Source organism: Sus scrofa, chromosome 7 (assembly GCF_000003025.6).
Source record: "Sus scrofa isolate TJ Tabasco breed Duroc chromosome 7, Sscrofa11.1, whole genome shotgun sequence".
In the NCBI taxonomy this organism is placed as follows: domain Eukaryota; kingdom Metazoa; phylum Chordata; class Mammalia; order Artiodactyla; family Suidae; genus Sus; species Sus scrofa.
Genome location: NC_010449.5, coordinates 60888226 through 60903950, shown reverse-complemented (window position 1 = coordinate 60903950; position 15725 = coordinate 60888226). Strand labels below are relative to the sequence as shown.

Here is a 15725-nt window from a genome sequence, read left to right as displayed (position 1 = left end):
CCACAGTAACATGGGATCCAAGCCTCGTCTGAGACCTAAGGTGTAGGATCCTTAACCCACTGAGCGAGGCCAGGGATCAAACCTGCATCCTCATGGATGCTAGTCAGATTCATTTCTGCTGAGCCATGATGGGAACTCCTAAATCACTCTTTTTATTTTATTTTATTTTATTTTATTTTTTGAGTCTTGGAGCAGGTCATCTTTTACATTTTCCCCAGGAACTCTGAAAGTTACATAAATTCTCTCTATAACTCTTTACGAACATGGCACCTGATCTATCCATTGTCCCATCACCCCAGAACCCTAAGGGCAAAGAAGGCCTTAAGGCCTGGGTACCAGAGTGTCCAGGATGCTAGCCAGTGGCAGGTAATGGCGAGATGTGTCCAACAACAAGCCCCGGTGGGGGAAGCGGGGGAAGTCCTCGATCTCCGTCCTGTTGATATAGAACTGCAACAACATTGACCACGTCAGGATTCAAAGGGAATCCTCTCATGGGGTGGAGGGAGATAAGAAAAGTCTTCAAGATCCCTGAAAAGCCAGTCTGTGACTGTTCTGCAGGGTAACTATCTTCACAAACATGCTACATCTCTACCTCAATGACTTCAAGCAGGTACCTGTCCGTAGAGCAGCTGTCTTACGCTAGCCAAATACAGCTGTCCACACTCCACTCAGACCACACATTCTAGATTTTCACTGACTGTTAATATTTTCTTCAAAGCAGTGTGGTCTCTAGGTCATTACTAAATAATGACTCAGGGGAACTAAGTTAAACCCCAACTGGCAAAATCTACCAAACCAATTTCCCATCTCTCTCCCCTTGTGTACTCTTTTTGGGGCCATCTCAAGCCACAAGGACTTTTTTAAGGCAAAATAAGATGTTTCCAGGACTCTAAACATTGGGAGCAAACCCTAGAGATTTAAAAGGAGACTTTTTTGCGGGCCCATACTCACCGTGCCCTCAGGAGACTTCCAAATAAGCTGGCTAAAAGTCTCCAGACCTGCAGGGAAGTAGAGAGGCAGATGGAAAGACTTAGGGAGGTGGATAAAGGGTTGGAACCATTTGGAAGGTAGCAGAGCACAATGCTTGGGCACACAGTGAGAGGGGCTCTAGTGGAAGCCTGATGATTCTCAGTTATGAAAAGGGACATTAGGAAGCCAGGATCTGTTTTTACTCTATTTTATTTGGGAGGTGGCAGTGTAAGGGGTTTCTGTGCCCCTCCTCACAACACACTGTATTTCCTAAGCCTTGAATTCACGATATTAAGAGGCCAACATGTGTGCCTGTGAGGACGGATGCAGGGACAAGCCAGCTCGCAAAGGGTTAAAGCTTTCCATGGATAATACCCATCAGGACCTTAGGGAGCTGAGAATAGAGGGTCCTCAATCTGCTGCCTTCACTTCTGAGACTGAACTGTGAGAATGTGATTATAAATTTGAGTTTCATAAACTCAATGAGCTCCTAAACCTGCAGGTCCACAGCTGGATCTGAAGACAGAGAAGCATCCACGCTTCCTCTTCGGAGCTTGGGAAGAGAACTTGCTATAGGGAGCCGAGGTGTGGGCAGGCAGCACCAGAAGGCTGGATGCAGACACGCAGACTCCAGCAAAGCCCGAGGACAGGCAGGCTGAGTCCAGAGCACTCCCGGTTCTCAGTGGCTGGGCCTGACTTCTGAAAACCCATGATGGATTCCCAGGGTCCCAAGTTTTCAGAAGTTAAGATCTGAGACCTTCGTGGTCACTGAGCACCTCCCCTGAGCCTGACACTGGTGGACTAACTGGGCTTCTCTCCAGTCTTGCTGTGCCTGGCACTCAGGGTCCCCCGTCTCCCCTGCCTGAACCTGACTGATGGTCAGCACCCATGCAAAAGGTACAAGAGGGCAGAAAGGGGAGTCGGCACACTGTTTCTCCAAACACAGGGGAGAGGAGAAGCTAGAGGATACAGATAACCCAAACAAGGTCTGGGGTTTTTGAGAATTTCCCTCATCCTTCACCAGCAGAGCCTTTACCAAAAGCAGGAGGGTATTTGTCCGTCTGTATCTAGGGAACAAATACCTTTTCAGTAAACCAAGAAGGGAAGGGATCCATCATCCGTTAGCCAGCAAAGGCCTCATTTTTCTCCCCCAATAATGGAGTCCTACATATTTTACCACTATTCACCTCTTTTTTGACATTTTTTCTATTTCTTTTGATCTATCTTTCCTTTTGAAAGCTTTCCAATCAGGTGTCTTTAGTAAGAGCTGAACAGGCAGTGTCTGTGGCAGGCTGGGCCACTCCCTGTGGGCACCCTGATATCAGCCTGCAGGGACTCCCACTGCTTCCCTGGAGCACTGCTGTCCCACAGAGGCTGACACCTGCCAGGTCCCAGAGACCACTGTAAGGAGGACACCCCCAATGGTCTCCATAAAGCAAGCTTCCTGAAGTGGGGTTATTCGATGGGCCCCAGTGCAGCCCACCAGCACCAGCCTTCCCACATCATCCTTTGCTTTCTCCCAGCGTTGGCCCCATCTTGTTACCTCGGAGGGCGCCCCAGACAGTCTCTGAGAGGAGGAAACACTGCTCATCATTTATAGTCAGCGTGTCTGAAATGACAGAAATGACCCCATATGGTTAAGGGTTTCTATTCTCAGGTTACAATCACATGTTCTACATAAACTCTTGGAGTAAAAAGTAAGAGCAAGGAGTTCTTGTCATGGCTCAGTGGTTAACGAACCCGACTAGTGTCCATGAGGATGCGGGTTCCATCTCTGGCCTTGCTCAGTAGGTTAAGGATCTGGCATTGTCATGTACTGTGGTGTGGGAGATCCCTTGTTGCTGTGGCTGTGGTGTAGGCCAGCAGCTACAGCTCTGATTTGACCCCTAGCCTGGGAACCTCTGCATGCTGAGGGTGGGGCCCTAAAAAGACAAAAGACAAAAAAAAAAAAAAAAAAAAAAAAAAACAGTAACAGAAAGATCATATATTTTCCCCCAACAAGAGGATATGTTCCCTGAGCAAGCAGGGTGGCACTTAGGCCTGGGGCCAGAGTGTGAAGGTGGACACCCAGCAGCTCTACAGGCCCTGAAAGGTGATGTGTGAGGAGGGTCAGGCTGACTCGGAGTCCTCTGCAAAAACCATCCGCCTGTGGGTCAGTGTCCCCACCAGAAATGTGAATTACTGCCAGGTTTTATCTTGATGTATGAGGATGCCTGGAGGGGTGAGTCCAGGTTACAGAGTTCTCAAAGCCTTTGAAGTCACCCTCCTTTCCCTCAAGCTTCAGCTACTCCAAGAAGAATAGGAGGAAGAAGCTGAAACTTGAATGTTCACTTTGTAGACTGATAAGTCCCCAGATGCCCTATTCAGGGAAGATGGAGGCAGCCACAGGACTAAGGACTTGGATTCATCTCAGTTCAGATGTCCAAAACCACTTCTCTCTCCAGTGTGGGGTCTAGTAGAGAAAATCAGCAAAGTATACAAAGTTTCTAAAATGCTAATGGGGCTATATTTAGTCCAGATGGCGGGGGTCCCGTGGGACTCAGTGAAGAACCAGTGTGATGCTCACAGTCAGCATTCAAACACTGGCTAGGGTGTAAGGGAAAAACTTACCTTCAATGGCTCTGGGTGCTTGGTGACCCCTGGTCCCCACATCCATGGAGAGCTCTAGGCCTAGCACCTGCAACTCAGGCCAGGCCATCTAGAGTTACAACTTCAGATGAGTGCTTGCTCTTCTAGAATAGGGAACAAGATAGTACTCACAATTCTCCACCGACTCCAAAGAAGGAAGCTGGTCACATCCAGGAGTAACTACGAGGACAACCAAGGAATTCTTCTCTGATATATGCCATTTTTCTGCAAGGACAGAGTAAACTCAGTGTGGCTGACCTGCCACCAGAAGCAACAGGCAAAACAAAGGCCCTACAGGAGGGGCCCTAGCTCTAGGCCCTTCGGCTTTTGTGCCTGTGGTAGAGGGAAAGGGGGATGGGACACCTGCCCTGGGCATGGGCACTGCCTCATCATCTGTTCAGCTTGCTCATTTTGGTTGTGCTCCTTTCTCCCCAATAACCCACCCTGACCCATGTATGACCCATGTTTGAGCCCCAGCTCTCTGGAGCTGGGGCTCTCTGTTTCTGGCTTGTATGGGTCAAGCACATGATTCTGAGACCTCAACAACTGCTTCTAGAATACAGGCGGTTCTAGAGCACTGCTAGTCAGAGTGTGGCCTGCAGATTAGCTGCTGGTTTGTAAAACTGTATTACTGGTTGGTCACCAGGTCAGAAGTTTATATGACTTCAGAATGTAAATCAGTTATGTCAAAGCAAACACACTGTTTAGCTCTGGTAATTTTTATAAAAAGGTTTTTCTTGATGAAGGGTACAGTTTTACATTCTGGTATGTATGCTTCTCATGTCATTGCAGACTTGCACTTGAGGCAGCACTGCCCTGGGGGCTCCAGATGAAGCAGATGATAGGAAGATTGTTCCATGCCGAGGAGGCCTAAGATGATCTAACTGGCGCTCCGCCAAAGGTACATGGTCACCAGCCCATCCTGCTTCCTTCCTTCGTCTTCCCTAACAAGTTCTCTGTCTGAGGCAGACTTCTGGCCAGCAGTGGAAAGCCACTCAGTAGGAGCTAACACACTATCCAATATAGTTCAAGATCCTAGTCAGTAGGGAAAAAAAAAAAAAGCCAAAACCAAAACACTAATGTACTGTCTCTTTCCACCCTCCTACCAGTTCTTCTCCATGACCTTCAAGGCGGTTCTGATTGTACCACCCCAAGCCTGAACCTCAAGGAACTCCCTTTCTCTCTTCTTTTTCTGGAGCCACATGCATCCCCACTGGTACCACAACCTCCATAATGCCCTATGGAACCACAAAGCCAGGGAGAAGATGGTCTGGCAGAAAGCAGGGAGTGAGGATTCAGAACGAAATTGGGGTCCCAAACGTTATCTACCTCTAGGCAGAAGGCACCCAGAAGCCTTGAACCATCTCAAGGAAGCCTGCTCACACCCGATCCCTACACCATATGGCTGCACCTCGGCTCAGGCCTGCTGAGAGGCAAGCCAATGAGGGGCCTTTCCTACCATCATGAGCAAACATACTCTTTCCCCTCCCTGTACATACTCTGTTGCCCCACATTAATAGCTGTCTAAACCCTGCCGGGAAAAGAGAAATTGAAGCTACTCTGGGCCAGGCCAACTCACAACTCCATTGTAAACCCTGAAAACTCCACCCTGAGACACAGGACAATCAGGCTTTCAGGGCAGAGGGCACGCTCAGAGAAGAATGTGCAGGACCATCCCAAGCTCCCAAGCAGACAGACCCAAGACCAGGGAAAACCTCACTGAGAGGCAGGGGTGAAGAAAACTATAGAAGAATATCCCTCCTCGACTGGAATCCTCGTCCCTTGTCTCCTTGTCCCCACCCTGACCCCACACATCCCAGAACCCCAAAATCAATGTGTGGGGGGCACATATACATATCTACGAGGTGGCATCCAACAGAGGGCAAAAGTCCTGAGCTTTAGTCTTAGGCTACTGGACCTCGGTCGACCAAACTGAGGAGAAATCACAACTGTCCATATAGCAACTGCCACCCATGGTCACTGTGCTGATGACAAGAGAGGCTGTGCAAACACCAGGTTATCTGAACTATTACTTGGAAGACAAGAAAAAATCTAATTGTTGTTGTTCTTGATATTATACATTTGTTTCTCTAAAACGCATCTGGGGAGTTCCCGTCATGGTGCAGCGGAAACGAATCCGACTAGGAACCATGGGGTTGCCAATTCGATCCCTGGCCTCATTCAGTGGGTTAAGGATCCAGCGTTGCTGTGACCTGTGGTGTAGGTCACAGACGCAGCTTGGATCCCACATTGCTGGGCCTGTCCTGCAGGCCGGCCTAGGAACCTGCATATGCCACGAGGAAGGCCCTAAAAACAAAAACAAACAAACAAACAAACAAAAGCATCTGCACTCCATTCTCTAAATCCAGGGTCTTTTAGAGGGGGAAGAATCCTTTGAAGATCTGACAAAGATGAAAGGACTTTTTCTCTAGAATAATGCCCCCTAATTTAAGAGCTCATCCCTCCACCCCCAGCCACCAATCTCATGGTGAAGAATCCCCATCCTAAATGCTTTCAGTGACTCCTATGGGGTTGAGGCTGATAAAGAGGACACAGAGTCAAGGCTGCTGCTTAAACAAGCTATGAGTGGGAAGGGCCGGGGGAGGTGGTGATGTGAGAGCTGGCAAAACAGGAGGGACACTGGGTCATTTCAAAGGATGTAAATAGAGATGATCATTGTGGTTTTCCGCCTGCAGAGAACAGGAAATAGGCAGGGGACAGGCCAGCCGCCTCTATGCACACCCACACACCCTGCACCGGGAAGAACGAGGCGTGGGCAGCGAGGTCTGGCAAACAGCCTGCTCAGCCGGCAGGAGCACAGGCACACTCACAATAAGCCCCAGTGGGACAGCAGGAATCTGAAGCCTCAAATACTCAGGAAGCAGCATGGGAAATAACACTGAGCTGGGAGATCAGGAAGGGTTGGTTCTGGTTCTGGTTCTGCTGCTGCCAAGCTGAGCAAGTCTCGGGGCTGGCACTTCCCTCCAGGGTAAACAATGGCAGGATGGGACCAGGTTCCAGCTGATCCTCTTTCAGAGCAAAGACCTCATGGTGCCACAGACAGATCACCCCCCAGGTCCCGATCCAGACCACCACTTCCTATCTCCATAGTTCCCGCATCCCCCTGCTTTCATGAAAGCCTGCTCACTTCTTTGGGTTCATTGAAAAATTTGTTTTTTTCAATTTAAGAAGTTAAAAAATTCAGGAGTTCCTGTCATGGCTCAGTGGAAAAGACTCTGACTAGTATCCATGAAAATGCAGGTTTGATCCCTGGCGTCACTCAGTGGGTTAAGGATCTGGCATTGCCGTGAGCTGTGCTATAGGTCGAAGAAGCAGCTCAGACATGGCGTTGCTGTGGGTGTGGCATAGGTCGGCTGCTACGGCTCCGGTTAGACCCCTAGCCTGGGAACCTCCATATGCCGCAGGTGCAGTCCTAAAAAGACCAAAAAAAAAAAAAAAAAAAAAAAAAAACCAAAAAAAACGAATCAAACAGCCTGAACTGTTTACAACAAAAAAATAAGAGTTAGTTAGTTTTCTACCCTTGTGTCCCATCCCTTTTAGCACAATTTAGCCTTATTCATCACAGACGGGTCAGCTCTGGCTATGGAACTCTGAGATCAAGAGGACCCCAGACCCTTTTACTACCAAAATCCTACTGCTGACTTTTGTCTGCTACTATGCTGGTACTATGGTCCTTTCACTTCCGTTCTGTTCTCCACCCTCTCCCATCTTCACTTCCTTCTCTGCTGCCCTAGATGTGGTGACTCATCACCTCAAACACTATCTGGACAATACTCTCAACATCCGGAACTTTTTCTTCTGTATCATGCAGTGGGCAAAACCCTCAACCCCGGATCAATCGAACCTCTGCCTGCTGTGTACTTCGTCCTGGCCTCTCATCTTGGTTTGGCCTTTAATGCCATCCTGAAAAATCTCCTTTTCCACCACTTTTTTGTTCTCTTCTCTGCAACATCTATTTCAGTTAAAGAACTGGGACCTCAGACTTCAAGTCCGTAATTGGATCACCACCTCCTTTACTCTTAGACAATCCGAAGGGAGCTCCCATCCACCTCTACCTCTCCCCTCTCCTCCCTGATGGAATGACTGCAACACAGCCCTGATCTTGACCTTCTCCTCTTCCTACCTCAGTGAAGGAGTTTCCGTTCAAGCATGCTCTGGAAACCTCCTCACGCTCCTCTTGTATAAATTATTTCCCTTTCCCCCCGAATCTTTTGTTTTTCTCATTTATAAAACATTTATTTATTTATTTATTGCATAATGATTTTTATTTTTTTCCATTATAGCTGGTTTACAGTGTTCTCTTTTCTACCGTACAGCATGGTGACCCAGTAACACATACATGTATACATTTTTTTCTCACATTATGATGCTCCATCATAAGTGACCAGACATAGTTTCCAGTGCTATCCCCAAATCTTCAAATTACTTCTTTTTCCTGCTTCTCTCCCATTAGCATTAAAATATTTGCAAGTCTTCTGGTCTCAACTCCATGTTATCTCAAAAAGTCACGCTTTCTTTCTCCTTCTGGTCACAAAGAAGTTCTAGAGGAAGTATAGCTGAGCAGTTTAGTGCTGAATTTCATAGTCAGACCAATCTGGGTTCAAAATCTTGGCTCCAGCTCTTTCCAGCTGTGGGATCCTGAGCAAGTTATTGTCCTTCTGAGCTGCAGGTCCCTCATCTAGTGATCGTGACAGTATCTACACTCTTGGCACTGAGATTAAATGAAGTAATGAACGTAAAGTGCACAGCTCAGTGCCTGGCACACAAGAGGTGCTTTAGTCCTCCTTTTGTCTCCACTTCCTGACGTCCTATCTACTCCTCAGTCTACTATAATCTGGGTTTCCTTCACCATCACTCCTGTGAAAATGCCTTCACCAAGGGCCTGTATTCTGCAACTAAACACAAGGGATCCTTTTCAATAAACTCATTCATTCATTCAACAGTTATTTATTCAGCACTTACTATATGCCAGGCTATTCTAAGTGCTAGGGGTACAGACGTCATCAAAACAAAGATCCCTGCTGTAGAGAGGTAACAATCTACTGACCACTCACTTTTGGAACCTCTTGGAAGCCACAGACATCCCTTACCTTCTTGAAACTGAACTCCCTTTATATCACTTATATTGTGGAATCTAAAATATGATACAAATGAACTTATTTACAAAACAGACTCACAGACTTCGGAAATAAATTTAGGGTTACCAAAGGGGAAAGGTGGGGGAAGGGATAAATTAGGAGTTTAGAATTAACACACATACTATAGATAAAAAATAGATAACCAACAAGGACCTACTGTATAGTAAAAGGAATTCTTCTCTCTCTCTCTACATATATATATATTGAGCTTCTATATATATATATACAGCTGTGTCTGCAACCTACACTGCAGCTCACGGCAATGCTGGATCTTTAACCCACTGAGCGAGGCCAGGGATTGAACCTGCATCCTCATGGATACTAGTCAGGTTCGTTTCCGCTGAGCCACAATGGGAACTCCTCAATATTCTTGAATAACCTATATGGGAAAAGAATCTGAAAAAGAATGGATATATGTGTGTGCATTTACATATGTATATATAAAACTGAATCACTTTGCAGTACACCTGAAACTAATACAACATTGTAAATCAACTAATACTCCAATATAAAATAAAAAAAAAAAAAAAACAGAAAAAGAAACTGAACTCCCTTAGCTTAAGGGACTTGGCTTTCCTTCTAGCTCCTGAACACGCTTCCTTGTCCTCCTCTTCGTTCACCCACCCGTATGTGCTGGTGTTCCCCAGCATTCCAAGCTGCTCTTTTTCTCCTCACTTCCATACTCTCTGGGCAGTGTCACCCACTGCCACAGCAGGCAGTGATTCGCAAGTCTACCCTTCCAGGCCAGCTCTTCTTCTGGAGCTCTAGATCATGCACCTCCATTCAGATATCACTTTGAATCTTAAATACGGAATGGAACTAACTCTTCATTCCTCCTCCTGGCTGACTTTCTCTCTCAGTTTGATAACAGCACCATCTATGGATTTACCCAGACCAGATACCTCCTTAGTCTCCCATCTTTCTGAGTAGAGCACGAGTTCATTCACGCATAGTATTTCTGACTGTCTACTAGGTGTCAAACACTGTGCTAAACACTGGGATTTACAAGAGCAAAAAAGAAAGACCCAACTGAGTGTTACAACTACAAAATCCTTACTAGCTCTTAACATCATCACCATCTTCTCACCCCACTGGGTCCATGCCCTACTGTAGCCTCTTGTGAATTCTTACCTGGATGGATGACCATATAAATGTATCCCATTTCAATCCACTATGCTTTGTGATCGTTTAATATGAAAATCAGACTATGACAATCTCTGCTCAAAATCCTACAATGCTTCCCCAGAAACAGCTTCCAGATGAAGTCCAGGATCCACTGGATGATTATACAAACTCCAGCCTCGTATTCTCTGCTGCTGTGCAGGAACTCTCACAGGAGCACACTGAACTCTTCACAGAACTCTGTAAATGCCACGTTTTCTCCCCCTCCCCCTTTTTCCTTGCGTATTTTGCTTCCTCCAGTTGAAACATATTTCGTCTCCATATCTCACCTGATTAAGAAACAGCTCTGATTTTCCTTTTCTAAAACTCCTTGGTTGGTCCCCCACCCTTTCCTAAGAGACCTTCCTATGTGATCCCGAAGCAACATATACATACATTTCTCATAACAGGTATCTTAATATATGCTGTTTATTTGTCTGTCTCCTCACCAAGGCTGTGAGTTCCTCAACAGAAGGGACCAATCTCAGTGTCTTTGTATCCCAAGTGCCTGACACACGGTAGTCATTCAATAACTGTTTGCTGAAAAAAGAAAAAAACAGACGAATGATGCTAGAACCTTTTAAACGCATATTTAAGGCTATATATATGCATAATGACTGTGCTACACAACAATCAGGTATAAATGGCAAACGGTTAATGCAGTTTATATAACTGGATATAATGGTTATATATCCAAACCTAGTATTTCTGAAGTTCTGGGATTGGGGTGGGAATGATTTCAGACACTGCTCTGAAGAGGGCTAGGTTCACAAATCCAGATTCAGATCTTTTGACTTCTTCGGGAGAACTCATTCCTGCAACAGGGTACCCGAAAACTAGTCTTTACCTCAGGGCATGTTAGCCTCTCCCTCGACCCGCCCTGCTCCTCCCTGAGACAAAACATTACCATCATGTTGATGTGTTTAAATCACAGAATCTTAATAGCAGGAAGAAAACACCACTCATTTTGGTTATAAAGTGGCATTTGGTTTAGCTTCTGGGGTGTAAACTAGGAGTGTCAACCCAGTTTTGGCACCATCCCACTCCTTCAGGTCTACCCTGCCTTGCATGTCCTGACAGGCTCCTCGCTGGGGCCACCACTGGTTCTCCACACCTGCTTTGTTCCCTCCCACATATAGGTGACATCCAGGCTTCCTCTCCTCTACGTGGCCTAATGAGAGCCCTTGGAATCATTCCTCTCCCACTCATTTCTTCATTCCAGCCAGGATCCATGGAGCACTTACTATGCATCAGGAACTGTGCTACGTGCTGGGGCAGTTAAAAAGCAAAACGAGCCCTGGTCCCTGCCCTTGAGGAGCTCACAGTCTAGTGGGAGAGACAAATACAAACAATTACAAAACAGATACAACAGCTGCCTCCTGAAAGAGAGGAAAGCTTAACTTTGCAGGGGGCCTCTGAGCAGGACCTTGAACCCTGAATTGGTATTTGCCAGCTACTCAGAGGAGAAAAGGTATTCCAGGCCTGGGAAGCAGCTGAGACATATGAGCACGGGTGTGTTTAGGGGAAGAGGCAAGACCTGACCCCCTCAAACTTCTTCCAGTATAGTGGGAGCCTGAGAATCCAACTGCCCTGAGCCTGGAGCCTGTCCCTAGTGCTGCTGGATTCAGTTTGGACCATGGTGCCTCCTCCCACAAGTCCCAAGATTATTCACCTCCAGAGACTACCAGTACCTCCTTGGAAGTACAATCCATCAAGCCCACAGATGAATGCTCAGTGTTTTCCCTCCCATCTGCTTTTGTGAAAGTTGTAATTAAAAATTTTCTTTTTTTCCCTACTTTTAAAACTTAATCTGTTCTCTTCCCTGCCTCCTGCTGGAAGGAGGACATCTCCCTATAATTCCAGATCTTCAGAGATAGCTTTGGGAGTTCCCATTGTGGCTTAGTGGGTTAAGAACCTGACTAGTATCCCTGAGGAAGTGGGTTAGATTCCTGACCTTGCTCCCTGGGTTAAGGATCTGGCGTTACTTGGAACTGCAGCGTAGGTCACAGATGTGGCTCGGATCTGGCTTTGCTGTGGCTGTGATGTAGGCCAGCAGCTACAGCTCCAATTTGACGCCTAGCCTGGGAACTTCCATGTGCCCAGGTGCGGCCCTAAAAAAAGAAAAAAGAGAGATAGCTCTGGTTAACATTTCGCACAACCTTTCTAATTTTGTAAATGCATAATTTATTTTTAAATGAAAAATGAGATGCTAATACATAGTAGTAACTTTTTTCCACTTACCAAAAATGATTTGCAGATCTTTTAAAGTCAATAATATATAGAGCTACATTGTTAGTTGTTAGTGCTGAATAGAATTCCATTTTCCAGATATACTTTAACTTAAAAATGCTGAAATTTGGAGTTCCCATAGTGGCTCAGCAGTTAACGAACCCAACTAGCATCCATGAAGGCGCGGGTTCGATCCCTGGCCTCGCTCAGTGGGTTAAGTATCCGGCATTGTTGTGAGCTGTGGTGTAGGTCGCAGATGCGGCTCAGATCTTGTGTTGCTATAGCTGTGGGTAGGCCTGCGGCTACAGCTCTGATTGGACTCCTAGCCTGGGAACCTACATATGCTGCTGTGTGGCCCTAAAAAGACAGAAAAAAAAAAGTTGAAATTCCTAACCTGTCTCCTCTTTGTGTATATTTGAGACTGCATTAAAGTTTTTGAGGTTATACACAATGGTCTAGTAAATATTCATATTATATATATACTTTTTTAATCAGTTGTGAGAAATTTCTGTAGGAAAACTCCTAGAAGTGTAAATGCAAGGCCAAAGATATTAAAGTTTGTAGTTTTGACACTGCCAAGTACTCTTTGAAATTATTGTACTGATTTATCTGAACCAAGATAAACATCCTTCCAAAACTGGACCATCTCAATTCTTTTTCATCTGTGCCAGCCTGATAAAGAAATATACCATTGTTTTAATTTGTATTTCTTTAATAATGACTGAACTTGAGCATTGCCTTTCATTTACTGGCCATATTCTTTGTACTTTTTTAAAAGTTAATTTTCTTTGATTGATTTGCAGAGCTCTTTTTAGATCTCAACCTTGTCCTTTAAGGTTACAGATATTTCCCCCATCTTGTCCTTTATTTTCTAACCTTATGGGTTCCTTTGCTTTAATCTGTATGAAGTCAAATCTGTTGGTCTTTTCTTTTATAGTTTCCTTTATTGGCTTGCTTAGAAAGGCCTCCTCTACCCTGGGACTATGTGATTTGTTTCCTTTATTTCCTTCTAATTGTTTTATGGTATATCTTATCTTTAGATCTTTAATACATCTGGAATTTACTTTTATGTTTGATATAAGATAAAGATTTCATTTTTTCCAAATAGATAACCAGTCATGCCTACATGTTTATTGACTACTATATCTTTTCACCTTTTTTGGCCACACTCATGGCATGTGGAAGTACTTGGGCCAGGGGCAGAACCCACACCACAGCAATGACAGGAGCCACAGCAGTGACAACACCAGATCCTTAACCTGCTGAGCCACCAGGGAACTCCTCTTTTCACTTTTGGTTAGAAATGACTCCTTTATCATATATTAAATTCTCATGTAGGAGTTCCCGTCGTGGCACAGTGGTTAATGAATCCGACTAGGAACCATGAGGTTGCGGGTTCAGTCCCTGCCCTTGCTCAGTGGGTTAAGGATCCGGCGTTGCCGTGAGCTGTGGTGTAGGTTGCAGACGCGGCTCGGATCCTGCGTTGCTGTGGCTCTGGCATAGGCTGGTGGCTACAGCTCCGATTAGACCCCTAGCCTGGGAACCTCCATATGCCATGGGAGCGGCCCAAGAAATAGCAAAAAGACAAAAAAAAAAAAAAAAAAAAAAATTCTCATGTATATTTGTATAAACTTTTTTTTTTTTTTTAAATGGCTGCACCTGAGCCATATGGAAGTTCTCAGGCCAGGGACTGAATCTAAGCTGCACTGCAACCTACTCTACAGCTATAGCAATGCCAGGTCTTTTAACCTGCTATACCAGGCCAGGGATTGAATCTGCCTCCACAGCGACCCAAGCCACTGCAGTTAGATTCTTAACCCACTGCACCACAGCAGGAACTCCACATATATGAGAGATTTCTGTAGGAAAACTCCTAGAAGTGTAAATGGATTGTTTGTCTCTGGAACTTATTTCTTTGGCGATCTTACAGTCATGGAAATCTACTGTGTCGTACTGTTACCATCTTTGGTCACTCTGCCCAATATGTAAAATGCCTCTACTCATTTCTGGAACCACACTCCCATTCCTGAAAAGGTAGTTTCCCCTTCACCAAACCACCTTTACTACACATCACACAGCCCTGCAAACCCTCTGGAATTTTATTCCAGGGTCAATTACCATTATCTTCAGCCTCTTCTACTTCCTCCTTAACTGAAGCCTGGCTCTCCACAGAATACCGTTTCCACTACAATTAGCTTGGAGAGGCAGCTCCTTCTCACATCCTAGGGCTAAGATATGGGGCTGTTTCCAAGCTATCCATCCTCTACCATCAAATGAAAAACAAAACAAAACAACAAAACACCACCAACAAAAAAGCCTCTTCTCTGTAGCTCAAGACATTCAGCTATAAAATCTTAAGCCTCTCCTTGTCACAACATTCTGCAACTTCCCTATGATTTCTTTATTGACTTTGGATTTCAGTGTCCAGTCTTCCTCTCTGTCCCAAGGCTGGCTATCATTCTAGGTAATGTCAGTACTCAAAGAGGAAAAACTAAACCACATGCTGGCTTAGCGGCTATCCAATGACATCTTCTCATAGTCAACTTTTGGGCACTCTTGCCCCTGGAAAGTGGTCCATCTCCTTCTCTCACACTTCAGTGCCATACAGCTAACTGTCCTCTAGACACTAGACACTTTATACTCAATAGCTCCAAAATCAAACTGACTTTTTATAAGTCTCATCCACCTCTCACCTCTTAATCTGTCTCTTTTCACTGCTCACTTCCTTTTCCTTCCTCTCCTACTATTTTCTCTATCTCTGTGAACGGTGGCAGAATACATTCAAATTGCTAAATCGCAAATCTGGAGTCATTCCCTCTCCATCATAACCCCCGCTTTCAAGCATTCCATTTGCTAAGTTTTTCTTCAGTATTTCTAGTTTGCTCTGGCTGTACACCCATCAACCCACTTCAGCCACTCTTATCTCAACAGTCTTTTACCTGGGTTTCTTGCCTTGAGTCCCATTCCCCACAGATCCCCAATGCAGCCAGAGCTTAGTTACATCATTTATCCTGATTAATGGCCTTTACTGGCATTCTTTAGCCTGGGGATAAAATTCCTGTCCTTTGTCAGGGCTCACTAGGCTATTTCATGACCTTGCGTCTACACATCTCTAGCTTCGGAACTTAGTGATCCACCCTAGAGCTGTGTGCTTCATACTGACCAAAGTGACCTTGAGTTTCTTCACTAGGGCATGAAGGCTTCTTTTCTGAAGGCCTTTCCTACGGCATTTTTTCTGTGTGGATTACTAACTACATTTCCATCAACTCCTTTCAGATCTTATTAAACAGCTCTTATTGGAAGCCTTCTCAAAATGTACCTCTTGGAGCTCCCGTCGTGGCTCAGTGGTTAATGAATCCAACTAGGAACCATGAGGTTGTGGGTTCGATCCCTGGCCTTGCTCAGTGGGTTAAGGATCTGGCATTGCCATGAGCTGTGGTGTACATCGCAGACACAGCTCAGATCCCATGTTGCTGTGGCTCTTGCGTAGGCCGGCAGCTACAGCTCCGATTAGACCCCTAGCCTGGGAGCCTCCATATGCTACAAGTGTGTCCCTAAAAAGACACACACACACACACA

General features: G+C 45.5%; 1 protein-coding gene and 1 long non-coding RNA gene across 5 annotated transcripts in view; one reads left to right on the top strand and one right to left on the bottom strand.

Annotated features, from left to right (window-relative positions):
• Nucleotides 1-15725, bottom strand: part of HEXA (hexosaminidase subunit alpha) — a 33007-nt gene that overhangs the window by 7587 nt on the left and 9695 nt on the right. Inside the window, exons 1-5 of one of the 2 annotated variants that reach the window (XM_021097913.1) lie at nt 10367-10457; nt 3730-3822; nt 2513-2578; nt 952-998; nt 337-447 (exon numbers count right to left, since the gene is read on the bottom strand). Coding sequence is in view for 1 of the 2 variants with exons in the window: in NM_001123221.1 (NP_001116693.1) it covers nt 337-447; nt 952-998; nt 2513-2578; nt 3730-3822 (317 nt within the window). In the remaining variant the exon portion in view is untranslated. 2 annotated transcript variants of the gene reach the window in all.
• The window catches only part of LOC102166620, an 87481-nt gene that overhangs the window by 67771 nt on the left and 3985 nt on the right, over nt 1-15725 (top strand). For 2 of the 3 annotated variants that reach the window (XR_001297909.2, XR_002345848.1), the window contains exon 3: nt 4390-4498. This is a non-coding gene — a long non-coding RNA (uncharacterized LOC102166620). Of the gene's footprint in view, nt 1-4389; nt 4659-15725 lie in introns of those variants that run through there. The other variant, XR_002345847.1, reaches the window with a different exon arrangement.